The 27353-nt window shown below is 38.9% G+C and overlaps 1 protein-coding gene across 3 annotated transcripts in view; it reads left to right on the top strand.

Moving 5' to 3' along the window:
• ITPR2 (inositol 1,4,5-trisphosphate receptor type 2) overlaps positions 1-27353 on the top strand; it is a 519313-nt gene that overhangs the window by 431399 nt on the left and 60561 nt on the right. For all 3 annotated transcript variants that reach the window (XM_082352042.1, XM_082352040.1, XM_082352041.1), the window contains 5 exons: positions 2107-2271; positions 5476-5671; positions 9929-10021; positions 19844-19974; positions 21075-21240. In XM_082352042.1, the coding sequence (XP_082208168.1) occupies positions 2107-2271; positions 5476-5671; positions 9929-10021; positions 19844-19974; positions 21075-21240 (751 nt within the window). The remainder of the gene's footprint in view (positions 1-2106; positions 2272-5475; positions 5672-9928; positions 10022-19843; positions 19975-21074; positions 21241-27353) is intronic.

The raw sequence follows: 27353 nt of genomic DNA, 5'->3' as shown, positions 1-27353 counted from the left end.
CTTACACTTATTTCTTCATGGTATGAATACTTCAAAATTAAAAGACAGCAGTTTCCTTGTTTCTGATCTGTGCAGAAATAGGTGGCCGCCACTACCAGCATTGGCTCCATCAAGAGAAAAGGAGCATATTCATCAATATGAAGCTTTAGGTCAAGGTTCAAAAAAATTACCTGAAACAAATAAGGCGAATCTTTCTTTTTCATGCAAGAATGGCAGAGGCCCTTTTAGGCAGAAGTGTGTCCTTGCTTTTGCATTATTTGAGAACTGAACTATATTGCTCTTGAGAACCTGAATTCAATGTATCCCTTTTCCTATAAGTATATAGGACTTATAGTTTTCCTGCATAATTTTTTTATGACTCAATTTAAAGACACAACATTTAAACAATTTGTCTTCAACATATAATTCATCCTTCTGAAAAGTCATAATTTTAATTTTTAATTTTATTTTTTATAGAACTTCTTATTTCTATTTCATATTGATGATATGGGTGAATGAATTAAACTTGCCCTTGGATAGTAAACATAAAGACATCCATTAATACTGTAGCTATATTTAATAGTAATGTAAAGGTATGATGATGTAGCACTAAATAGTGAAGTAAGACTTTCTATTTAACATTATTCAAGTTGACAAGATGATGAAATTGATAATATCTGTTATTGAGAGGCTATTTAATTAACATGGGGCAAACTTAGGAAAGGTTTGAAGTTTTTGATTGCTATGTTGTTGATTTGGTTTGGTTATCTTCACAACGTGCAATGATAAACCATTTCTCATTTTATCTGTATTGATTTGGACTTCAGAAAGTGGAAGGAAAATGTTTTTCCAACCTCTCAAATTTTACTTCTGCCCAAAGTGTTGTGCTCCTTCTTATGTTATTTAAAATCATTCCATAAGGCAGTTTCTTTCATATACATGGAAAAAAATCTATGATGTTGCAAAGAGCAAGCTGTCTTCCCAAAGTCAGGCTTGGACATATAAAAACAAACATGGTACCGTTGCCAAAGAACCTCAGTATAAATTTCTGTATTCTGTATTTAAATTTCCGTATTTAAATTTCCGTATTCAAATTTAAACTTAAATTTCTGTATTTAAATGTATTTTTAATTTGAATACTCTACATCAGCGGTCCCCAACCTTTTTGGCACCAGGGACCGGTTTTGTGGAAGACGATTTTTCTACCGACCAGGGTTGGGAGGGATGGTTCAGGCGGTAATGGGAGTGATGGGGACCAGCAGATGAAGCTTCGCTCACTCGCCTGCCGCTCACCTCCTGCTCTGCGGCCCGGTTCCTAACAGGCCGCGGACCAGTACCGGTCCACAGCCTGGGGGTTGGGGACCCCTGCTCTGCATGGTACCAAGCAAAATAAACACTCCAAAATGTTTACTGAATAATTACCATACATAGAACTTAGAAGATACATGCAAGTATTATATTTATTTTAATCTAGGTAGAGAAGTATATTTATATTCTTTATGAATGTAGAGTAAATTAAATACAAAAATAATTTTTAATGGCCTACTTGTTTAAAATAATATTCAGTAGAGAAAGTCCAGGATAAATAAATCGAGGACAAATCTCTGGATGTTTTCTGAAAATATATTTTTCTGTTTCATTTATAGTATAATAATAAAAACATTGCATTATTACTTTTAATATGGAAAATATAATGAGTAATATTTCAAGAGTCATTGTACTAAGGGCTTCATATGCATTATGAATTATTTAATTCCTTGAAGAGTTCTATGAGGCGGGAATTCCTTTATTCCAGTTTTTGAGAAGAAACAACCAAGACCTACAGTTGCATGGCCCAGGTCAGATAATAGTAGTGGGAAAACTAGAATTTAAATTCACGTCTGTCTTGATTGCAGAGCTGGGGCTCTTGATCACTTTTCCTCTCTTTTCCTGGAATTGCAAAGAATACAGGGTTTGTCTGTATGGTGTTTACATGCAGATTTGTAAGCAGTGCTGAAAAATTACAAAATGAGAAATCATAAAAGAAAACCACAGACTTTGTGAATAATAGGTTTTGTCAATGACCTGCTGTTTTTGTGAGTTTCAGAACAAATAAGACAGTAAAATTGAATCTTTTCCTCCCTTTAGCTTTGTAATAAAATAGTATTTCTGGTGAGTTTTGTCGGAAACCGTGGCACGTTCACCCGAGGGTACCGAGCGGTCATCCTGGATATGGCCTTTCTCTACCACGTAGCATATGTCCTGGTTTGCATGCTGGGCCTCTTTGTCCACGAATTCTTCTATAGCTTCCTGGTGAGTACATCTCTCTGCTGAAAAAAATACATAGTGCTGCTGCTTCTTATGCTTCTTCCTTTGATTTTTTAAGCAGGGTCTGGCATTTAGGACAAATTATGTTATTTTTAGACTTGCCTAGGAAAATCATGCATTATTATTATTTTTAGTCTTTTTCTCTGAGCAACGACATAGGTGGTGCAATTCTTTATTTTCTCTCTGAGACCCACCTCTTGACCCAGGCTTTGCATAGCAGGCTGCTTTGGGTTTCAGCCAAGTCACATTTCCCTTAGAGATTCTTCAACAAGAAAAGGGATATACTTTCTTGGTACTGAATTCATTGTATTTATTTATAGCAGCAAATATTTTGTGTATCTTTAGAATGGCATTTAAATAAAATGAGGGGGAAAGCCAACTTAGCAAAAAGATGATGAGTTGTTTTAAGGGCAGTCTTATAGTTTTAGATTTAATATGTCGTTGTTGTTAAGCTTATTTACATATATCTATTCATTAAGTGGATTTTCAGATTTCTTCTAAAGTTGCATTTTGGTTTTGGTTTTGTTTTTTTGCTGGTTATCAGTTTTCCTTCCTACATATATGTTCTCTAGCCATAAACTAGGAGAGGAGTCAATACAAGTATATGGTAATGTTTTGAAACTTAGAGCATTACCAGGTTAGCATCATGATGCCAGAGGAGCAATTTATTTATATCTTCAGCTCACAGTTGGTATGCAGAGGAGAACACTACCCAATAAAATAATCCCTGAAAACAAGCTGAAGATCTAAAAACATTATGCTGACCTGGTTTGCTTGGGTCATGAGGGGCAAATTCATTGCCTCCTTCTTGCCTGTGACCTAGCTCACCCATGTAGGAAGATTAAGTAAGAAGCTAATTTTCTGTTTACCCTAAAACACTTGAAAGAGCCACAGTGAAGAGCGGATTTGTCCCTTATCAACAAAAGGATACAAAATTATCTTCCAGCCAGTTAAGTTAGATTAGTATTCAGCCATCAGAAGTAGACTTTTTTTTCTGATCAAGGATCCTAATGAATTCCTTCTTTGCTCTAATTCACCACAAAAATTGCATTTTTAAAAATCTGCCTATGATATGTAAAGGTCTATTATACCCAGCACTTTTCCCTGACTGTAATATGTAATATTTATTATGTTTTTGTGCTTCAACCTCCTTGTCTATAAAATGGATAGGGGTAATATGAGAGACTAGTAATATCAAGACCCATTAAAGAAATAATATGAAAAACATGTGAAATGATATATGTAAATCTTTGTTATTTAAGGAAAGGTTTTTGACAAAATAAAGGTGTATTTGCATTATTGTATGAGTTATTAATAGTAATGTTACTTTTAATTTATGTTAACCTTGATTTCCAGTTGCATTTTTCTCTCATCTTTTTCAAATCATACAACACTTATGCTAATTTGTTTTCCTTGGGTTGGTTATAAAAAGGATGTATTCCATTTTCATGTTCAGAGGACTAGAAGAAAATTTTAATGGACATAATGTCAAAATGGTATTTAAATGTATTTTTAAAATATTTTTATGTTTTAAAAAATATATGAATTTGCATTCCCAGTTGTGTCCACAAATGCCAATCCTTTAACCAGTAATAGAAACCACACTCTAGATTTTCCTTTGAGAAATAAACGGAAGGAACCATTCACCTGTCCAACATCAATACCTTTGCATTCTCAAGATTCTGATTCCATGGGTATGGAATAGGGCCCAGGAATATGCATTTTCAGCAAGTATCGTATGGGCTTCTGAAAACTATAAACTTTCGTAAACTATCCAGAAATGATCTGGAACCATTTCCAGACCTTTTGTTTAAGCCACTGTTCAGCTGAGGGAAAATCTCCTTTCTGTCAACTAAATGCTTAAATAAGTTAAATAAGCCAGGTCAGTAATTTGGAAGCTGAACTTGCATTACTTAATTTGTCTTTAGGAAAGAATAAGGACTTTGTTTCTAAAGGTTGTATCTCCCTCCAGGAGATAAACAGATAGCAAAATAGTTAAACATATGTTTTTGTGTTTGACCATCAAAAAATATCAGTGTCCTAAGGTGAGCAAACAAGTTAATATATTTACAGCAATTATTTGCAAGACTATAGTTAAATTGGAAAGTAACTGTATAAGCCTCAAAACTCTGAAAAACAGAGTACAAGGCCCTGGGGTTTCTGAAGGGATGAGGGACACTGGTATTAATCATTTCAACCAGCTCAGAAATTTTAATCACTCCCCATAGATAGCAGAAAACAAACCCCAGTTATTCCAATATCAAAAATACTATTCATTTCCAAACTGATACTTATGCCTTCGTTAAAGTAAATGTTAATATTGCTTTTAACCAACTTTTAATAATGAAACATGTAGTTGCAAATGTATAATTTCAACTTTAAATATAGCAATAAATAAAATTGTTCTTAAAGTTGACTGCAGATAGCAAACACATACCTAGGTTCTTGACTAGTGCATATGGATTTTCTACTACTAAACGCAAAATGGATAATAACCCATTATCCATAGAGGAAGTGAATTAACACTTGTGAATTATATTTCTGTTTATACTTCTGTTTCCAAAAGTATATACTAAAGTAATAGGTTTTGCCCCCAATCTACCTGTTTAGTAAGAAAGATGTTTGCATTTCTCAAATATTTTTAAATTTCATACCTTTTCTATTTTAGTGGGCTCATAAAATTTAATTCATGTCGTTTCACCTCTAATCCCTTGATTAAACAATCCGTTGAATGAATCCTTCAATTATTCATCACTTAGTTCCCTAATTCAGCATGCTCGTGTTAGCCATTTTACATATTCTAGAAGCAACTGCAGAATATCAGAAAGACTAAAAATAAGGAATAAGTAGCTAAGTTGGTTATATATCGTATTACAATTTTTCTAAATTCAAATTTGAAGCTATGCTATTACCATGTCTTAAAAAATTGATATTACGTTGGGTATGAAACCAACAGATGCACATTATATATTGTGTTAGAGTTATCTTTATTGAAAAACAGTTTATTAACACATTCAAACTGGAGAAGAAATACATATTTTGGTTCATTTTTAAGGTGTTATTTTTACTGTTATTCTTTCACAGATAAATTAAAATGGCCTGCATTTGTATTTGTGATTACCTTTGTATTTATTCACCCTTTGCTTCATTGCATTTTTTTCCTTGTTTTCGTTCTCTTTGTTTTTGTAGCTTTTTGATTTAGTATATAGAGAAGAGACTCTGCTCAATGTCATAAAAAGTGTCACACGGAATGGCCGCTCCATTATTCTAACTGCAGTCCTCGCCCTCATCCTTGTCTACCTGTTTTCCATTATTGGATTCCTTTTTCTGAAGGATGACTTCACTATGGAGGTGGATAGGCTGAAAAACAGAACTCCCCTCACAGGTATTGCTGTTACCACTAAATGAGCTTGCTCTGATGGCGGCTCCGACTGGTACATCTCTTGCTAAGAGGATCACAGATGAACGATGATGGAGGCAATGTTTTCTTTCATTCCTTTGAAAACATTTTCTTGTTCACTAAGAGCTCACGAGTGTGAAATACCCCTACGCTGTATGTTAGCTGACAGTGTGCATAGGAAAATCTTCATACAAGAAACGTCACCTGAGCTCAGTCTCAGTACAGAAGTTTCAACAGTGTTGACTGTACTCCCGGGGACAGTTGACAATTTCAGTGCAGGGTAATAGCTTTGGGATTCTTTCTCTTGGGGGATGTCTCCCCCAAGAACTTCCAGCATCATTCACAACCATTATTTCATACATGTTTGCTCACAGTACATTATATTATACTTGAATAGTTGAAAAGTATAAATGCTTTGATTTGGAAACCATCAGATAGTCAGAAAATTTGCTATAGAAAAAATGCTCAAAATATTGTCATGAAGGGGCTCTGTCCGTGAATATGTGGCTGTCAGAATTTCTGTGTGATATTTATTTTTATTGTCTGACTGGTTAGACATCACCCATTTATACCCACTGTGATTCTTGTGGTATGAGGGGTGATTCTTTCCATCTTACTTTGGATTTTTTATTAATTATGCTCCCTAATGGTTTCTTCTTTCCCCCTTTCCTACATTTTGTTGTTTTGATTAAATTTTGTTCTTACTCTCTTTCCTCCTCTCCTGTTTTGCTGGATGGACATTGCAGTTCTGCATTTTGCTGATAGTTTCTCTGGGTGATTCCACTGCCTATGGGTTGCAGAGAAGGGAAACCACAAAATGACTCTCTCTTTCTTCAAACCATCAAATTTAAAAGTAGGATTTAGTTAGTGGTGCTTTTAGAATATGGGATAATTAAGTGGCATTCAGATCTATTATTTAGCCTAAGTGATCAAGGCACAGAATAGAAATAACATATACATAGATTGAAAGTTATTAAACTTGAGACTGAATTTCAGACCTAGGTAGTAGTCTTTATTCACAGACACATGGTATATTTTCTGTTATGGCCTTTCTTTTTCTCCCTTAAATGTTACTTTGTCTAGAGTTTTATAGGTGTAAATATTTGGAGGGAAAGCTCATGTATATAAATACCCCCAAAACCCCACATGTACTAAACTATCTGTGAATCATAAACTATCTGTTCTCAAAATTCTTTGTCTTAATTATTTACTAGGCATGATCACATTGAGTTATTCAGTACAGAGTGAGTCTGACACTGAAGCATCAGAATTTCTGAATTCAAATGTGTACAGTCGTTATTGTTTTATGAATCTTGTAGTAAATAATTTTAATTGTGTTATTTAAAAAGTAAGTTAGTGTCCAGAGGAATGGATAAAGAAGATGTGGTACATATATACAATAGAATATTACTCAGCCATAAAAAGGAACGAAATTGGGTCATTTGTAGAGATATAGATGGACCTAGAGACTGTCATACAGTGAAGTAGGTCAGAAAGAGAAAAACAAATATTGTATATTAACGCATATATGTGGAATCTGAAAAAATTGGTTCAGGTAATCTTATTTACAAAGCAGAAATAGAGACACAGATGTCTAGAACAAACATGGATACCAAGGGGGACAGGGGTGGGGCATGAATTGGGAGATTGGGATTGACATATATATACTATTGATACTATGTATAAAATAGATAACTAATGAGAACCTACTGTATAGCACAGGGAACTCTACCCCATACTCTGCGGTGACCTAAATGAGAAGGAAATCCAAAAAAGAGGGGATATATGTGTACGTATAGCTGATTCACTTTGCTGTACGGTATAAACTAACACAATATTGTAAAGCAACTATACTCCAATAAAAAAAAGTAAGCGTCATTATATTATGAATATATTTTCTTTAGAAATATAAAAAAAGTCTTCTTTCCTGTGTTTTACAAAATAGGAAGCACGAAAACTAAAATGTCAAGATCTTCACTAAAACTATTATACATATTTATATAAAAAGTTGTTAAACAAGAGAAAGCATTTGCGAATACTATAAAAATCTGGCATACAAGAACAGCTAACAAAGTTAAACTCTTGATTCTTCATAGACTGAGAGTTTTTGTTTCATAGAGAGTGTATGTGGTACCATGCCCTGGAAGAAGCGCTCATATTTTCATAACATTTTAAATTTAATTTCTAATACTATATATTCTGTCCGTGGATATGTAGCATAAAGTTTATTCTTTCAATTATTGAAAACTATTTTCTCCCAAAGTTGAGTGAAATTATCAAAGATAACACATCTAGGGAGCAAGTGAAACTGGGAATGTAGAAGTACACAGTTCTTCAGTGAATGTGAAGAAATCAGTGAACAAAGAGAGAAGGTTGAGGTTCCAGAGCTGAATGGCAGGAGCGTCACAGGTGGATATGAGAGCAGAGGACCAATGATTTGCAAATGGCCTTGGGAGTTTAGGACAATGCATATCCCACCTCTGGCACCAGTGGAACCTGACTCTGTAGATGCAGAAGACTGCACTTGACGGTGTTCAGGGGAATCCATGTCTTAGACAAGCCCAAGGAGTTGGCGGGAAGGTAGTGTTGACAAGCGGAGGTTCCAGTGTCTCTCCCGCTGCCCCCTCTTCCCCATCCTCGGTGCTGCCCTCCTGTTTCTACCCTCATTTCCTCTCCCCAGAAAACGGCAGAAACTTCCCAGGTGGCTTCCCCCCGCTCAGCCTCTCTAATGCTTGTGCAAGTCATTCATTCCTACCACAGTTCTGATTCTGTGTCTTACGGGTTTGAAAACTTTGCTGGGCCCTGGGCTGGCTGTGGGATGCTCGGTTTAAAATCATTAGCCTAGAAGCTCTGCCTTGTCTGTGCCTTTGCTGGCCTCTGTACCTTTTGTCATAGGATTGTACCTGGAATTGCCCCCTTTACCCTCTACGTCATCTTCCTGTGTGTAAATCCTGTCTCCTCTAGATGGATCCTTCTCCAAAAACCTTTGTTTTTTCCTTTCTAGAATTCACCTCTCCCTTTCTGAACGCACTACCTCACTTTACGTGTACCCCACTCCCTCCATTCAACTATAATTATGTCTATACCTGTCTGTATTCCCTAATTGATTGTGGGTTCTCCAAGGCCCTTACTCTGACTCCTCAGAGCCTAGCATGAAGTCAGTAAATATTAATGAAGGGAATGGCTCCTGGGGAACACTCAGGAACCCTGCCTCTCTGACCACTTGACGCTCACTCCACACCCGTGACATACCCGTCCTTTCTGCCATGCTGCCCCAGTCAGGGTGCGGGGAGGTAAAGTCTGCGGCTTCCCTTCCTCGTGGACCCGAGCTCTCTCAGCTCCAGGGCTTGTGTTGGTGGCAACTCCAGGCCTGGTCCCTCTCCTCATCACACGTCCTAACTCCAGCCACCCTTCTCCACTTCTGCCTTCACCTCTTCAAACAATCAGGCTAACCTTGGTGGGTGCTGCCCTGAAATGCACTTGAATATTTCTTCAGTATATAAAAATGAACTTAATCTTCTCCCCCCACCTTCTGGACTTTCCTTGGTGGCTCCGTGTGAAAAACAGGTTTGAGAGGAACGAACCTCTTCATGTTGTATTTGTTACTAACAACAAAATTTGTTATATGAAACTTGTTTTACACAGATAAGAAGGTTACTATTTTCTTTTCTATCGGGACCAGGGAGATAGGGGGTAAAGATGGATCCTTGGGGACTAAGGAAGAAAAGGTTCTGAACAGGGATCTGGCAGAAGATTCTTGCTTCCCTGAGATGTTTGATGTCCTGTTCCCGGGAACCCACATTTACCATTAAGAGATGCCACCTCCTGCTCGCTCTACCTCAGCCATGGGCACCAGTGGCTGAGAGCTCAGGGGTACCAGCTACACTGGGGGAACATGTTTCTGGCATTTCCAAGCCAGAGCCCTGAATGCATTTGGCCATGGGAACATTGTTACACATGGTGGTTAGGGCCTGCAGTATTACTAGTAGTTTATCTCAGCCACTTTAGAAAGATAGAAAAGGCTTTTAGTGGGTTGGCCCATGAACCTATTCTCTATTTATAAAATTGATTCAGTAGGCAAAACTGTGTTCGGAGTTCCACACTAACTTAACTAAAAACTTTAGGAACACAGCTAATTTGGAGTAATAGCACCTTTTATTTATGTGCCTTTGTAATTTGTCTGCTCATTTCTTGTCACTTGCATATTTGTCTCTATACTATGTCTCCATTGTGTGTTCTCAGGTAGCAATGCAGTTTCTGCTATGACTTTCGCTTCAATCCTGGGAACATGTGAAAAGGAAAACTGCTCACCCACAATACCAGCTTCAAATACAGGTCTGTAAAAAGGGCTCCAGGACAGCATGAACTCGATACTTCTGAAGTTATGTTTATTTGATTAAAGTTATTATAGGTTAGAGAGTTGCTCTAAAAATTTCATGGTGAGTTGAAATAGAAGAATGGAGGGTAAAAGAACCTAAAAGTTTCAAGCTAGAGAAAGGATTCTCATATCCGTCATTTTGTATCCTCACCCTGTTCCTTACGTTATTTCTAATCATGAGAATTTATCAAATTTACCCTGTGGTACGTGCTGCTAAAAATTCTGTTACCATATTGCAAAACCATACCACACTAAGCAAGACCCTTTCCACTGTATAGCCTTTAACTAAGAATATATTGCCTTTAACAGAAGAATCCATCCTTTAACAAAGAATGGGAAAGCATGGGTTTAGAACTCAAAAGGCTTGGTTATAATCCCTGACCTGCCACTTTCTAGGTCTATGTCTTGCATATGTTATGCAAATTTCCTGGACTTTGTTCAGATGGCTTGTCCTGAAAGAGAGGAAGGAAGGAAGGAAGGGAGGGAGGGAGGGAGAGAGGGAGATCTATCTAGGTACATAGGTAAGTAGGTAGATAGATAGATAGATAGATAGATAGATAGATAGATAGATAGAGCATATGATACTTTCCCTGCCTCCAAAGGAACAAATGGAATCATGCATATAAAAAGAATTTTTTAAACTCTAAACTGTTCTCGAAGGATGTGGCAGGAATTTGGAAACTATGGCATGTGTGAAATGTAATGAACTGTAGAAGGAATTAGTGATCTGTTTCCAGAAGCAGCAAAGATTTAGGGAGCATTTAGATATTTCAAGAGTTCTGTATATAAAAAAGGAATAGATTTAGTCTCTGTTATGTCTACAAAGGGCAAAATCAGACTCAGAGAAAGTGAGGGAAGAAAGAGTTAAGCACAGCGTAAGGATGGATTTCACCACTTCCATCTGGAAGCACATTGTTTGGTCATAATGATAGAGCCTTTTTTCCCCAAGTTGCCTTTTGCCTTAAGATGTTGGACTGTTGCTTGAAGTCCAACAAAAATGGACAGTCTCTTCTACTGACTAAATGTTTCATGCTCTATGACCTAAAGGGAGAATTAAACACATGCATATGTTCCATTTCCATGTCCCAGCAGCTCAGGCACTGTAAACAACTGCCACTCAGACTTCTTTCCCCCCTGACCTCCTGGGTACCCAGTTCAGGCCTATAAACCACAAACCAGCTCCCTCTCTACTTGTGTAGCTTAACTGTGCTCTGAAGTTTCTAAAATCCCGTTACATGCATCCTCTGGCTTATATACCTCCAATTTCTTCAGCTTCCTCACATATTACAGCGATGACTCTTCATGTAACACTCCAAGGCAAGAAGTTGAGCGGTGTGATCATGTTTAGGATCATGCAATTTGCAGTCGCACCACACTCTTGACCCATATTTGACTGACTCTTGGCTAAAACGCCATTCTTCACTGGTTCAGCTGTCAAGCCATAAATGCCTATTCTGTGCTCACATTAATTGGGAGTTTGGGATTTCAAGTATAAAACCATGCATTTATGTCTATATATTTCTGCCAACCCATAATCCCAGGCTGTCCCAGTTTGTCCTGTGAATAGAGGAGGGGCTTCTTGACCAGATGATCTCTAGGTTTCAGGTCCCTTCCAGTGCTCACGTGCCATGAGGCTCATGGTATCTTTATGGGTCCTGATCCTATTAAGCAGAATATTCATTCTCTCTCATGTCATCCTCAAGTTTGATAAGCTCTAGAACACGGGTTGGCAAACTTGGGCCGTGGGGAAATAGGAACTGTCACCTGTTTCTGTACTCCCCTCGGGCTAAGAATGGTTGCAGCTTTTTTTTAAGTTTTTTTTTTCTTTAATGAAAAAGATGCAATGGAGACTGTATGTGACCCACAAAGCCTAAAATATTTACCATCTGGCTCTTAACAGAAAAAAAATTTTGCCAACCTCAAAAGATTTTCATTAAAGGTGCTAGAAATGCTGCATGGGGACAGTGCTAAGGACAGAGTCCTTTGGCGTGTGGCCACCAGAAACATGCTTTCAGATTAACATAGTCATGTTTTGTGCATTATTCACCCACAAAGAAATCTGCCTTAAATAAACTACCATTTATCCCATGTTCCTCCTTCTTTTAAAAAACATCTCATGAGGCTCCTTCTCAAAGCCTCCTTGCCAAAGCCCAGATACATAATGTCTGCCAATATTCCCAATGTGAGGTTCGTCTGAACCCATACTGGCTTCTCTTGATCCTGACTCCTTCCCACACTATCCCTTTAATGACGTATCTTATCTGGGGGAGCAGATCAATCTCGTTTGTCAGCGGTTTGCAGAATTTGTCATAACCTCAAATTCAGATCTGCAGATGTTTCACTCTTCTTCCCATTTTCCACGATGCAAAAAAATCACAGAGAGCTATTTCAAAAACTCAGACATAGTTTAAGTAGCTGGCTAGAGTTAAATAGCTCTTAGGATCTGTCGGCCACCTTGAACATCAACTTATTGTTTTAAGTACTTATCACTTTTTTAATTCAACATTCTTTCTCCGTGACAGAGTATGAAAAAGAGTATGTTAAAAAATTTACTTTCTTGTTAGCATGAGCATTTTGTAACAACATGGTCCCAAGTAGAGTAACCCTATTTCTGCCTTGCTCTTCTAAAAATTATTTCCTTTTTTTAAAAACCAAATACACTGTTAACAGTGGTTTGATTTTAAGAGCAAAATATTGGTTTGCCAGTGAACCAAGAACAAAGCTAGTGTTCCTCCCGCCAGAGTCTCTAAAGGCGGCTGAGCCAGGGGCCCAGCACGGCAGCTGAGCCAGCAGCGCTCAGCCAGCCCTCGGCATCCAGAAGCCCGAAGGGACAGTGAGGGAGCAGCTGAAGCCCCCTCTCCGAGAATGAGCTCCTCTAGGTCATACATGTACGGACACATCCCAGGAGGTTGCCGCCCAACTCTGTGCAAGTCTGCAAAGCTTAGGCTTTATGCAATTTCCCAGGCATTGTTGTAGATGCTCAACCAGGTATTCTAGTGTAATTGTTTCATACAGTCTTACTCATTGTGACATTTTGATCTTAGCATTTAACAGAATGAAGTGAGTGTTTTTGTGAAATAGGAATTTAGTTAAGTCAGATCAGTACAAATCCTCAGTGATGATGATGATGACGATGATGATATTAATAATTATAAAAACTCTGTGTATTCATTCATTCATTCATTCATACAGCAATATTTGTTGAGCCTCTACTATGGGCCAGCTACCATATTCAAGACAGTGTTGAATAAAAAAATAATCCTGGACATTGTGAAACTATAAAATAGTGAGGGAAGCATAAAAAGTTACGAAATACAGTACTGCAAATGGTGCTGTGATAGGTAATCACAAGAGAGCCTAGCTGTAGATAAACAGAGAGGCCCTTCTGGGGAAGATTATTTAAACTGAGACTTGGAGGCTGAAAGGCCAAGAGAAAGAAGGTGCCGTTCTGGGCACAGGGAACAGCATGAGTGAAGGCCTTGAAGCATGTCCAAGGATAGATAGATGCTACTAAGTATCCTCATATTATAGGTAAAAACACTGAAGGACAGAGACATTAAGTTCACAGCTAGTAAATCAATCTAGATCTCTGATTCCAAGGCCTGTGCTCCAACCTTCTAAATTTTATTGCCTCCTAATTAAAGGATTAATCTCTATAAATTATTTCTTTCCTAACCAAAATTTAGAGATGGTTAAAATTCTGCCTAATATTGCCTTCCCCATAGAATGCTTGGATAGATGTTCTTTATGCATATTGTCTTCTGAAGGCAATTTCTTAAAAAAAAGTAAATCTTCTCTATTATGTATTTATCAACTGGAGTTGATTCTCTCCCCTCTTCCCCTGCCCTGAGGACATTTGGCAATGTCTGGAGACATTTTTGGTTGTCATAATTCTGGGAGGAGTTTTACTAGCATCTAAACATCTCACAATGCAGAGGACAACGCCCCCCCAACCAAGAATTATCCAGCCCCAAATGTCTACAGTGTTGAGGCTGAGAAAGTCTGTTCTGTCACAAAGTCTGTTTGGGTATTGGGTTATACCTCCGAATGCAAACGCATTAAAGACTTCCCGTAATACTGCTATCACCCGTCATTTTCACCTAATACATTACACAAAGAACAGAACTTCCCTTTTCCCTGTGGACAAAAGGGGACAGTTCTTCCAGGTGTATTGCCCCAGGGGCAAAGTCTGCAATTTTTTTTTAGGCTCGACCTGAACTGGGAGCTGTGGGTATGATTTTGCAGGGAAAGCTCCCAGAGTAAGGAGGAAAGAATCCTGGAGGGACTTCAGCACTGGGGGTGTGACAGAGACTATGGTGGGATCCAGAGGTGGTGGCAGTAGCTTTTCACGGTTAGGCATCATTTGTAAATCAGTATTAAAAACTACAGGCAAGCCTGTATTAATCTGCTCTTTCTTCTGTGACCTTCTTACATTTGACATGGTAAGTGATAAAATCCATTTGACTGAAAACTCTGCAGATCTGACCTTGTAGCCCCTGCCACCTTTAAATCTTGGCCACGTGTGCCTGACTGCAAAAGTAGAACGAAAGCCACAACCTGGTGTTTGTGGGGCAGCGTGTGTCACTTAGATGTAAAAATAACTTTGCTGTGTCTAAGACCAGGATGAAATTTGAATTTGCAAGCCCTAGCGTGCATTTGTGAAGGCCTTGGTTTGTTACCTAGTGGACAGCAGGTCCACATTACAAAAGGCCCAGACACGCGCAGTAGCGTGATAACAAGCCTCGGGGAGTGGGAGGCTGAGCGGCCAGCTCCTAAGGAGGCGCCATAGGTGCGGGTAGAGCCATCCTCCCAGAGGCAGCGGATTCTCCTGGCAACTGGCAACTGACTGCCGGTGAACAAAAAAACAGAAATCTTTTATTTCATTTGCTGCAGACCTCCCTGACTTCCTAGACAAAAATGTTCTCCTAAAAAAAAACCCCAAAACTGATTTTCTAGAAAAGTAAGGCTTTTTTGAGGCAAAAAAATTATTTGCAATTATTTTCTAAGTAAAAATCATTTGAATGTACAGGAAAAAAGAGGTTTACAGATGTCCGACTTTTATGAGTTACTCAAATTGAATATAGTTTGCTATTTTACTTTAATAAAAAAGATTGATGTATAGAAGAACCGGTCAATCTTTATGTCACTCTACCTTTGGCTTCCTACTGGGTGCCCCGTGTTTTAAATTTTTTTTTCCTGAAGTTTTTTAAAATCAGCAATTCCATATTGAGGTGATTGTGATTAAAGGTTAAGGCCAAGAAACAAGAGGTTCTCAGTTGTACTCAGAGTTTCAAATATGTCTCAATGACAATCTATTGCTTTTAAGAAACCATTAAAAAAAGGAATAACTTAATTGTTAAAGCAGAAAAAAATGGCATTAATAAATACTTTTATTCATGCATGTCCAGAAAAATGTATAGACTAACATCTCAAATCAGGGGGAAGTATTTTAGAGTCAATAGAATATATTTTTATTCCTTTCCTCATATGAAACATCCCTATTGTGAATTAAGAAAAAAATCCTTTCTAATACTCCTAAACTGAAAATGAGGATAATTTAACGTCATATTGTTTAAGTGTAGAATTTGTTGGTTATATTAAAACTATAACTTTGCATGAGATTTGACAGCCATCTCTCAATAATAATGCTAATTATGATACTTGGAATTTATTACACCCTAAATATATGCCAAGCAATGTTCTAAGTTCTTTACATGAATATACTTAGTTCTTTTAAAATGTCTCCGCATTAAAGTCTATTTCCACTAATTCTTCCTTTATGCATGTAAACAACAAGGACGTGTCCTCTCACCTCTTTTATAACCACCTCTGTTTTCATCATTACCCCTTTGCCACCATTAGCTAGATCATTGTTCTTGCACCTGAAATCTTTTCCTTGCTACCATCTGTTCTCTTTCTTCTTATATACACTCTTGGGTCCTAATTGAACCTTCTTCTGCATTCTCTTATCCCCCCAAACTAATATCCTATTAATCTCCTTCCTTTCAGTACTAAATTTTTCTATAAAGCAATTGACCTACACTCTCTCCTTCAATTTCTGAATCAACCATCTTCTCTTAAACTATTTGCCATCTTCCTATGCTTTTCCTGATGACCTAATTGTTAAATCCAGTGACCTTTTCTTGTTTCTCATTGCCTTTGACCCTTCTGTAATTTTGATGTTTTTTTGATACTCTCTTCATCTTTAAATTATTGTCTTCCTTAATTTTGGATCACAGTTCTCTCCCAGCTCTCGTCCTCTCTAGCCTTTTAAAAGTCTTCTTGTCCGATAAACGTAAAAATCATCTGAGATTCTTTCCTTGTTTTCATCAAAGCCCCGGCATCCAGTTCTTCCTTCCAAATGGTCTGTTTCTGTGGTTTAGTGAGACCATCCTTTCCCAGGTCACCGCTGGCTGGAAGCTTCAGTGTGATACTTCACGTTGCCGTCTCCTTCATACCAAGTCCCGCCAGGTCCCCATCTTTCATCCTTTCCATTCTCACAGCCATTACTCTGTTTGAGGCGCATAGCACATCATGCCTGAATTATTGCAACTGCCTCCTAAGTGGTCTTTCTACCTCCAGTTATTCTCTCCTCCTCAATTTACCCACTATATCACCACTAGGCTACTTGTCAGAAATCACTGCTTTGAATATGTCCTTCCCTACCCCCAACTCAAGATGTCCACAATGCTCCATTACCTCCCAACTAAAATCCAAACTCCCTAGAGCTTTTCAGAGAGCTGCCAGTTTATCTCCAGCCATATCTTACACCCTTCTGCGTACTGGTATTATTGGCTCTTCATCATATAAGCAATTTTTTAAACTCTGGGGCTCTCTGCCCGTGCCATGTGAAATGCCTATCTACTGCTGTCTTAGTCCATTGAATATTCAAGGCAGACTCAGAGTCTGCCTTAATTAGAGGGACTCCCCACTCATTATCATTAGTATTAAACGTTCTCTCTCTATTCTGATCTCTTTGCACCGCTCTTGTGGCTTTTATCGTGTGTTAATTTGTCTTGTTATTTAAGTTCATGTTTTATCTCATACTGCTTTGCCAGCTAGATGCTAAATCCCCTTTCTTCTGTTTAAAATTCTCCAGTGACTCCCCATAGCTTTCAGGATAAAGTTTAATCTCTTCAGCTTGGTGTATGATTCTCTCCATAATCTGGTCCCTACCTACTTCTCTTCTTACAGCTCCCGCACTCATCTGCCTACCCCAGAGGCCCTGGCACCCCAATCCACCTGCCATTCCCCAGACACTCCAGATGTTTTTTCACGCCTGTTTGCCTTCGCTCATCCCACTTTATGTGCCTGGAATGTCTTCGCTGATCTTACTGGCCAACCATGCCCTCCTTCAGTATTCAACCCAGGTACCCCCTCCTTTAGGATGCTGCCCCCGACACCCCAGCCCATGAGATGCTCATCCATCCTGCCTCCTCAGTACCCATGGTACTGCACTGCCTTTGTTCATCTGCTACCCACATTTCCTAGGGGACCATAAGTTTCCTGGCGGCTGCAGCACTTTCATCTTCCCACTTGTATTTCTAGCACCTAACGCAAGGGCTCTTGATACATTGAAATGAAGCAGGTTTGGAATGGGGAAAGCTGGTTATGTAGGTAGGTCTCCACAAGGTGGCACTTATTTAGGTGAATTCATCGTGACTCAGGGCCTGGCTCTCAGCCTGAAGGCCTGGGAACTTGACTTAACATATTATGAGTAGATCCGTCTCACAAAGGTAAAAACGTTATTAACCAAGCTCCTAGAGGCTACTGTGTAAAACTGGGATGCCCAAGCACTAGTTATGGAGTGAGTGGACTTGACTATGGCTGGCATTGACCCTGACCTGGGCACTCTCCCCCTGTTTACATGTCACACAGAAAGCCAATTCGTTTTATGTATTTGCAGCCAATCTATTTTATTGCACAATGGCTAATCATGTGAATTGTGTGTGGATTTTACTAGCTCACCTCTTATGAAAGAGCAAACAACCTCACTTCTGAATTATTGGGGAGAGATGGGAGCACTTTCCTGTAGCTTACATAAACTGATTAATCTGACACTTAATAAGTCTTTAGTAAACATTGGTGTCACAGGACCAGGTAGTTGCTGATTAAATAAATGAATGCAGATCCTGCCACTAGATAGAAAAGATTGATTGAAAGTCTAACCGTGGCAAAGTAGTGTATAGACATACTGCACGTGACTGCATTGCTGGAAAACCATATTTCTCTTCAAAAATTCCTTTAACTCTCTTACACATTTCTAACGATTTTCTTCACATTCTTCCTAGCCATCACCACCACCAGGTGTCGGGGACCTAACCAAGCACTTTGCAGACTGAGCTTTCTCACTGTCTTCTCTGCCTTTCTTGCCTCTTCTGCTGTTCTGACTGCTGGCACCGCAAGCTTTACTTCTTCCTCGTTTCTCCTGTCTCCAAAAGCAGCTTTATTTCTTCTACTTTCTAAGTCAGAATGTGCCTTGGTGCTCACCTCTACGGTAAGTGGTCCAGCACAGACTCTGCTGATATCTTTGATGCTGCATTTGATGCTTGCCCATCTCTGACTTCCGCCCTCCTCTTGAGAAGCATGTTTTAGAAAGAAGCAGCTCTGAATAAAGGGAAAATGCCAGATCCCTCATCCATGTGATGTTAAATTCAGCTTACAAGAAGAAAATCAACCTTTCCATGACAAAGTACCAGACAGGCTATTTGTAGTGGATCAGGTACACAAAATTATCAATAGAAGGATTCTTTTTCTTTTTCCTTTGGTGGTGGTGGTTTTTACATTCACACCATGACATGCAGACTGGCTACACCGTTCCAAAATTCAGTGCCACTATGGTTCTTTAATCTTGTAACAAGAAAAGTACATTTCTGCTAACTTAATTTAGGAAATCCTGATTCTAGTATCCAATTTCATGTGAATTTTTTATTATTTTAAATGACTGAGAGATTACTACCATATTTGGTAACTTTATCTTTAAACAAAATAAGACTAGGAATTTTTCTGTCACATTATATTTTTTTGTCTCTCTCCGTTTGTCCCTAAATATTTTCACATAAACACATTCACATAAAATAAATTATTTACATGAAATAAATTGTTTACATAAATGCATTGTGCTTCTTATCTGTAGCTCCATGCTGGTCATTCAGAAAGCTTAGACACTTACTAAAGAAATGAAATAGTATTTGCCCCAACTTGTGAGCCCTTAACTTACTGTGGGTATGCCAATCTCTGTACAAAGTGTTTTACATACCTTAAATATAATCCTTAAATAACCCTCTGAAGGGTTTAATCCTTAAACAGACCTCCCCATTTTACAGATAAGGACGTTGAGATTAAGTAACTTGCCCAAGTCCCAGTTCTGCAACAGAGTAGAATTTAAAGCTGGCTTCACCTAGCTTCCTTGTACAAGCTCTTTCCCCCCACAATACTTTTGCTTCCTGGGTGAGTTGACTGTCTTTTCAGAAGGTCTTACTGAAATCTCCCCACATCACGACAACACGCAATGAATATTAGCTTTCTTATATTCTGTCCTTTTCATTCTGTCATTTTCCACCGATGGAAGAAAAAATGATTTGGGGATATTATATGCGTGCTTTATGAGTCTGTGTCAGTCATGGGCTTCACGGGCTGCTGCATAGAAAATACGTGTTATATCCCTTCAAAAAACTGTGTCCTGACACAGTTATAAAGAAATAGATCTTTGACAGTACATAAGAGTGTGCTTTAAAAGCACGAGGTTGCTGTACTTTTTGACTTGTTTGTTTTTGTAGCTGCTGAGGAGTATGAAGATGGAATTGAAAGGACGTGTGACACCCTCCTTATGTGCATTGTGACTGTCCTGAACCAGGGCCTCAGGAACGGCGGCGGCGTGGGAGATGTGCTGAGAAGACCCTCAAAAGATGTAAAAGCTGGAGAAAAATGGTTTTTCAAGAAGCACATGATCTTGTTTTAACCTTTCTTAGCAGCATTTACAATATGGTTTTTGTTTTCAGGGTACTGTATGTTATGTTGTTTGCTTTAACAGTATCACGGTGGCCATTGAAGCCAATTCACTGTATACTGGGATTACATAGAAACAGCTGATGTCCTAGAAATCTATGTATGTCAGTAGGGTCACGAACTCTGCCCACCTTTGAACTGTACATTGCGACTATAGTCTTTATGGAGGAGTTGATTGTTACATAAATCACAGAAACCAGGCTGCCTTTTGTCTCTCAGGTTTCTCAGGCATGAAGATTTACTCTTTGCCTCTGAATAGGAGCAGCCTTTATTATTTATCCACGAGGAATATCAAATCTGAACAAATTCTAACAGGATTTCGTATATTCCAATGGCAAGGCTGAAAAATTTCTCATTGGCTACAACGTCTCAAGTGCCACCCTAGGAGCTTGAATAATCTCAGTCCTCCAACAGGCCAGCCGGATCACGTTGTCTTTTCATCTCATGTTTCCTCATCTATGAAACATCTAGGCTATCTGATCTCTAATGTGTATTTTAATACCGTTTGTCAAGTAGAAATAAGCCTGAGTTGAATGTACTTAACTCTATAAGGCCAAGAACAAAATCGACTCCAGAAATGGACGGATCATTAGATCGTCCTCAAATCTCTAATCTCTGACCTTTGGGACTGGTATTTGTCTACCTTTTGTGCAGCTTCTGGGATAGGGGCCCACTGCACCAAAATGCATTTAGCACAATGACACGTAAAGTGGTTTTTAATACACAGTAAGTCCCTCCCTTGGAGAGGAAAAGTGCAAGTCCTAGGGAATGGAAGGGGTCTGGGAACAGACTGGAAAGTTTTCCTCACAACACGTAAAGAAAACGAAGATAGAAAGTGGGTCTTATTTTTCCAACTTGGAATACTATTCATATTTAGCAAACAATGATTGAATATATACTTTCTTCTAGACAATATGCTAAATCAACATGCCTCGAAAATGTGTATATATGTATATATACACAATGGGTTTTTTTTTAATGTTTTAAAATTTTTTATTTCAGGAGCCCTTGTTTGCTGCCCGAGTGGTGTATGACCTTCTTTTTTATTTCATTGTCATCATTATTGTTCTTAACTTGATTTTTGGGGTTATCATTGATACTTTTGCGGATCTCAGAAGTGAAAAACAGAAAAAAGAAGAAATTCTAAAGACAACCTGCTTCATCTGTGGTAAGTGTTCTCAAGATACTAAAATAATAGAGAAAGAAACTGCCCAGTAGAAAGGAGGGACTAGAATGATTTTTGTTTGCCATGCTTTGGGAAAAATTATTTCAAAATGAAAGCTGGACAAAATTCAGATTATATAACAGCATTGGACTGGGATACTCTGCTTCCAGAAAAAGCAGAAGAATTATATCCCAAAGCTAACTTGTCATTATTTCTGCAATTTGTATGATTCTCTGACTATAGTATGTGTTACAAAATACCAAAAGGTTCCACCAACCGGCAAACAGATTTTTAATCACAGTAACATATTGATTAAACAATAGAATGATTTTTACTTTATTTTGCTAGGTTATAAATCCACAGATGATTTTCCCAGCAGCTTGAACTTCTACTCACTGGCAGCGCTTTGTTTTTGATTCTGAATTGTGCTTTCTCTCAGTTTCTGTCACTCTCTCCCTCCCTCCCTCTCTCTCTCACACCCTGTCCTCCTATTCTTCTATCGTTAGCTCTCTCAGGCCCACCCAACCTTCTCTTTGTCCTCATTATTTCCTTTGGCTCTACCCTCTGCTTCATAGACCTTAGCCCTTTCTGGCTTTAGTCGTCTCTGTAGCTGGCTTAGTCGCCCTAGGATCCTTCCCCATCCTTGAATAATCACCAGCTCCTGGTGATACTCACCATCTATTTTTCCATGTCAAGCTGAAGAATCTTTTTGATAAAAGTCACGAAACAAACATAAGGGCCTCATTACGATGTTTATTCTATATAACTTAAACTGGACCCGCAATAAATCCCCTTCCTTCCTTGGTTCACCTTTTATCAACTGTCTCATTTCCCTGAATGGTTCTTCCAAGCCTTTCCAACATCCCTCCAACAGGTGGGAGTATGCCAGATATTAACCTGTGATCATGATCTCTATTCCGAGGAAACAAACACAAATTAGACATGCCCTTTGGGGTGTCCACAATCTGTTGTGGAATACAGACACAATAAATATCAGTGCTATCTAATGCATTAAGGGAAATGATGGAGAAGTTTACGGGTTGTTAACATCTCGTTGGGTTGTGGTAGGGGGCAGCCGAGGAGGAGTCAAGAAAGGTTTCTTAGAAGAAATGGTGATGGAGCTGATGGTAAAAGATGGAAGGGAGGGACTTTCCTGGTAGTCCAGTGGTTAAGACTCCACGCTGCCAATGCAGGAGGCACGGGTTCGATCCTTGGTCGGGGAACTAATATCCTGCATGCCACATGGCACAGCCAAAAAAAAAAAAAAAAGATGGAAGGGAGAGAGCCATATCCAAGTGGGCAGAAGCAGAGTGGCCAGCAGAAGGAAAGGCGTGGAGGGGTGAACAGCATGAGTAGAATCTTCATTTCCTGTAAACAGTTCAGTGTTTCTGGAGTATAAGTTTCAGAGCAGGGCACTGCCAGCAAAAGAGATTGGCCAGATCATATGTGGCCTTTTATATTAGAAAGCTTGGACTTCATCCTATGGACTTACAGAGGATGGCGAACAATTAAAGAATTTTAAGTAGAGGATGCAGGTTCTAATTTTTATTTTCGAACACTGTGGCAGCTATGGGAAGTTGTTCATCAGGGGACAATATTGGAGACAGAGTAACTAGGTAGAAGGTTATTGCCAGAGTCCATAAGAGGTAACAAAACCTTGATCCGGGAGAGGTAGTGGTGGCAGTATTCAGGATTAGAGGACAAAGTTAAGAAATATTGGGGAGATAGAATTTTTAAATCTCAATGGTTTGGTTTGGAACGGATATGAGAGAGCGTGGGTGCCTGGGTGGATGGCAGTACCAACAGTTGAGTTTGAGAATAGAAGAAGAAAAACAATTTTACATAGGCATATACTGAATTTGGCTTTGGAAGTACTGAAATTGAGGTATGTACTGAACAGCCCAGTGGGAAACACTCAGCACAGAGGTCAACATGTGGGTCTGAGCCTCAGAGAAGGAGACAGTACTGGGGAATCCTCAGCCCGTATGACATAGAAACAGCTGGAGTGTGGAGGAAGGCTTCCAAGTGAGAGGAGGAGATGATGGGAGTTCACATGGGAAACATCAGCACTGAAAAGTTGAAAGAGAAAGGCGATCACACACTCACAAAACCTTTCCAGTCCGAATGGCGTGAGGACAACCGGGCACGTGTGGCACGTGGAAGCGAGGGGAGAAAATACCCTTGGGAACAAAAGAATTGATTGTCAACTGTGTCAAAGCAGTAACATGAACTGAAGCAGAGCCTTTGAATTCCTCGTTTAGGAGGTTTTGGAGTTTTTAGAGAGGAGTTTCCAGGAAGGTAAGGGCAGATACCAGATTGCACAGTGCTGGGGAGGGACTTGCTGGAAGGAAATGACACAAAAAGAAGAGTCTTCTCTTTATACGTCTAGATTAGATAGAGGAACACAAGATTGACATGGCGCCAGAAAGATGTTGTGCAATAATTGGGGGATTTGCGGAAGAGAGTTATTATATAGAAGGGTGAGTCCCACAGAGGAAGAAAGATAGTACCTTTGAAGATCTTCCTGTGTCTCATGGTCTTGCCTTTACACTGCTTCCTCGAAGCCTTTTTCTTCACAATCGTAATAACTATTATGTCAGCACACTACCTCTGAAACATGGGTTCTTTGGAAAAATCTGTCGGTAGACTGAGCCTCATTCTAAGACATGATCCTGTCCCCCCTATTATAACAACAAAAGACATGAACAGCAAAAGAAGCGCATCACTTCACCCCTATTTCTGCTCTTCTGAGCTTTCCCTTCAATGTCAAATTCTCTCTGGCTTTTCACAGTTATCAAAAAGCCTGTAACCTGTAAATTCCTTAAAATATCACAATAACCTTCATCACCAAGTTGAAATGTTTGTCTCAAATCTCATCATGAACTTCCTGCTGACCTTTTCTTCTAGCTCAGATTGCACGTTCTCTGGGTCTATCACAAGGCCCTAGTCCTTCTCCCAACCCCTGGATCAGAGGTTCTGATTTTATCATAGACTCCTTGTCTCTTCCCTCTGCCCTTCTCTTTAACACCACTTTATGTAGATTATTGCCAAATATGCAGCCAGGGCTCCAACCTCTCTCCAGTCTTTTGTTCTTTATTTTCCATGATTGATTGACATTTAAAAAGATATGACTTCCTGGCAGCCAATTTTACCATGTCTACAAACCAGTGCATCATGCCTTTCCATCTCCTTCCTCTAACCCAGCAACTTATCTTGTCTTCTGTATTGCAATTAATGATACCCCACTGGGCTGGGAACTTCTCCATCATTTTAAGCATCTCCTTTTTCCTCTTCCAGGTGCACTAGTTACCACGTAATAATGAATCTGCTTTCACAGTCTCACTTCCTTCCACATATTCCCACAGCCACACCTTGGTTTTTGAGGCTCACCCTGGCTCATACCCCCCAAATGGACTGTTCAGCACTGCCAGACAGAATTTTCCACTTTGAACTCATTTCCTTACTCAAAAGCCTATCAATAACATTGTACAGTCTATAACTCTAAAATTCTGATTTTCCTGGCATATAAGGTGCCTCACAATTGGGCCCCTTCTTTTTTGCCTGTCTTTTCATCCACTGTTCTCCCATTTATAGCTCAGGTTCTGGTTCAACTGCATTACTCATCTTTAACTCTCTCTCATGTGTTCTCAGTTATGGTGTTTCTGTTTGGAATGCCCGAACTCCTAAGCTGTTGAACTACTGCCCTGACTCTGAGACCCAGATCTAAAGCCATTGTTCCATGAATTCAGCTTTCTCTGATCTCACTAACCAGAAGCAAACACATCTGCTCCTAAATTTGTCGATCACAATTAACTATATAGTACTGTACACATTTTTCATTGTCTCATCTCCTCTGTTGTATACTATGCCTTGCCATATTATAGAAAGTATATGAACTTTACCATCAAGTAGACATGGGTTTACACAGGTTCCACATCCTGGCTATGTGGTCTTGGTCAACTTTCCTTTCACCTTGAAAGTGAGGAATATAATGCCATGTTTTGGGGTTGTGGTGGGTATAAATGAAATCCTGTATATAAAAATTCTTAGCTCAATGCTTAACTGAGAGTAAGCTCTCAATACATGATAACTTCTCGTCTTTAGGAGATCCACATCTACATCTTATCCATTTTTATGCTTCCATAGTGTATATTAGGGATCATTCATAACTATTTGTTTAATGAATGACTATCTAATTAGTCACCTCCAAATTAACATTGTCTCTATACTTATGTGATATATAACCTATAAAAGGGAGATAAAGCAAGTAAGTCCTAAATTGCTATATACTGCAGACAAAAAAACTTAGATGCACTAATTCCAAGTTATCCCAAGTTTTGTCACATGTATGGTATTGTTTCTGTGGCATACACATGTCCACAGGGATATAGGGTGATATATCAGAAGGTATTAGATCAACATGGCCTATTTTTCAGAAGCTTCACATTTATTAACAAATTTGAGAGACCATTTAGGTGAGTTAACCTGAGAGCAAATTCAAATAGTATTTTTATATTAGAGCAAATACTTTGTAAAGTAGAACAAATTTAGTATGAACATTTAAAATAGAAACTTACTTAAATATTGAAAAGTGTTTTCAAGCTCTTTTAGCTGCTAATCCCTGGGACCTCAGTAACATAAGGGTTCTTTATTCTCTGCCCTCAAAGGGCAGAAACATGTGGGAAGTGTTGTGATAAAGTATATCTAGATATGCATTCATTCCTGGAATCACTTACCACATATAAGATCTAATATATACCATATATATTAGAAGAACTTAATTACAAGAATAATTTAAACATTTGGGATATTTGGGGGTTGTATTAGTAGGCTATCAAATAGTTGTGATTAATCTAGAAATGGTTCTTGGAGGAGTTCGGTGTTAAATTGTGATCCAAAGGGGGATATAGTATCAAATAACAGAGGAGAGATTCTCCGCAGTAGGAGTTGGCCCCAGGGATATTCCGAGGATGCCCATAGTAGCAACAGAAGAGGTGGGTACTGTGACAGGCAGTGAGAGCAAATGGGACTTTCTTAGCCTGGAAGACAGTGAACCAGATGTTTCAGAGTTGGGATTCAGAAAACAGTTGCTAGTGGTCCAGAAGGCAGTCATGATGAGGTGATGATGAGCACATGACAGGGCTGAAGCAGTAAGCATGGAAACAAATTGACTCTGTTGTCCACATTAACTATTAATTTTGAATTACTAGAGGTGAAAAATCCAGTGAAAAGGAGATGTCGACAGACCAGGTGTGACAAAATAACAAAATGGAGAAAGGATTTGATGATAGGTCAGAACTCCTATCATAGGAGGGTCAGGTTCCTAGAATTAAAGATCTTTCTAGATGATTTAATAGGAAATAAAGGCTAAATTGTGAGGGGGGGCATCTATGTTCTTCTCTTGGTAATTAGTCCCTTCTCTATACTTTGCGCATTATTTTATTATCTTTATTGTCTATACTTATGCGTGAAAGTCATTCATTCACCTGTTTGTTCAACCGTTACTTACTGAGCATCTACTAAGTGCTAGGGTATTGCAGTGAATAAAAACAGACAAAAAAACACTTCCATCATGGAACTTATTTTCCAGCATACATAGAATGTCAAATGATGACTATGGGGAAAAATAAAGCAGAGAAGAGGAATGTGGATGCCTGGCTAGTGGGTGGGTATGTTCCCTTACCTTAGTCATACTGGGTGGGAAACACAACATAAGTGTAGTCTTAACATGTTTCCTGAAAAGTTTGTATTGCGCACACAGAGCTCCTCTTACCCTTCCTTTCTTTCTCCCTTGGTTGTCTCATCTGATGCTCTGGCTTTCGTTGTTCATTTTATGTCATTTATCCTTGGACTAGTAGAGTTATGTCTTGAATGCTCTGTTTGGAATTTCCAGCTTCCTACCTAACATCCCAACATTGGTTGTTCAGTAGGCATCTTAAACTCAACACATCCAAAATCAAATACATCCTCCCTTTAAAATCTCTTCCTTCTGTTTTTTTTCCTCTTGATTTAGTGATATTACCTTAAACTTGGTCATTCAAGTCAGAATATCGAGTCATCCTTGATTCTTCCTAAATTGGTACCTCTAATCAGACATCAAGCACTCTTCAGTTTCT

Source organism: Balaenoptera borealis (assembly GCF_965194805.1).
Source record: "Balaenoptera borealis genome assembly, chromosome: 13".
In the NCBI taxonomy this organism is placed as follows: domain Eukaryota; kingdom Metazoa; phylum Chordata; class Mammalia; order Artiodactyla; family Balaenopteridae; genus Balaenoptera; species Balaenoptera borealis.
The sequence above is the reverse complement of the archived record's forward strand: the minus strand, read 5'-3'. Positions and strand labels throughout refer to the sequence as shown.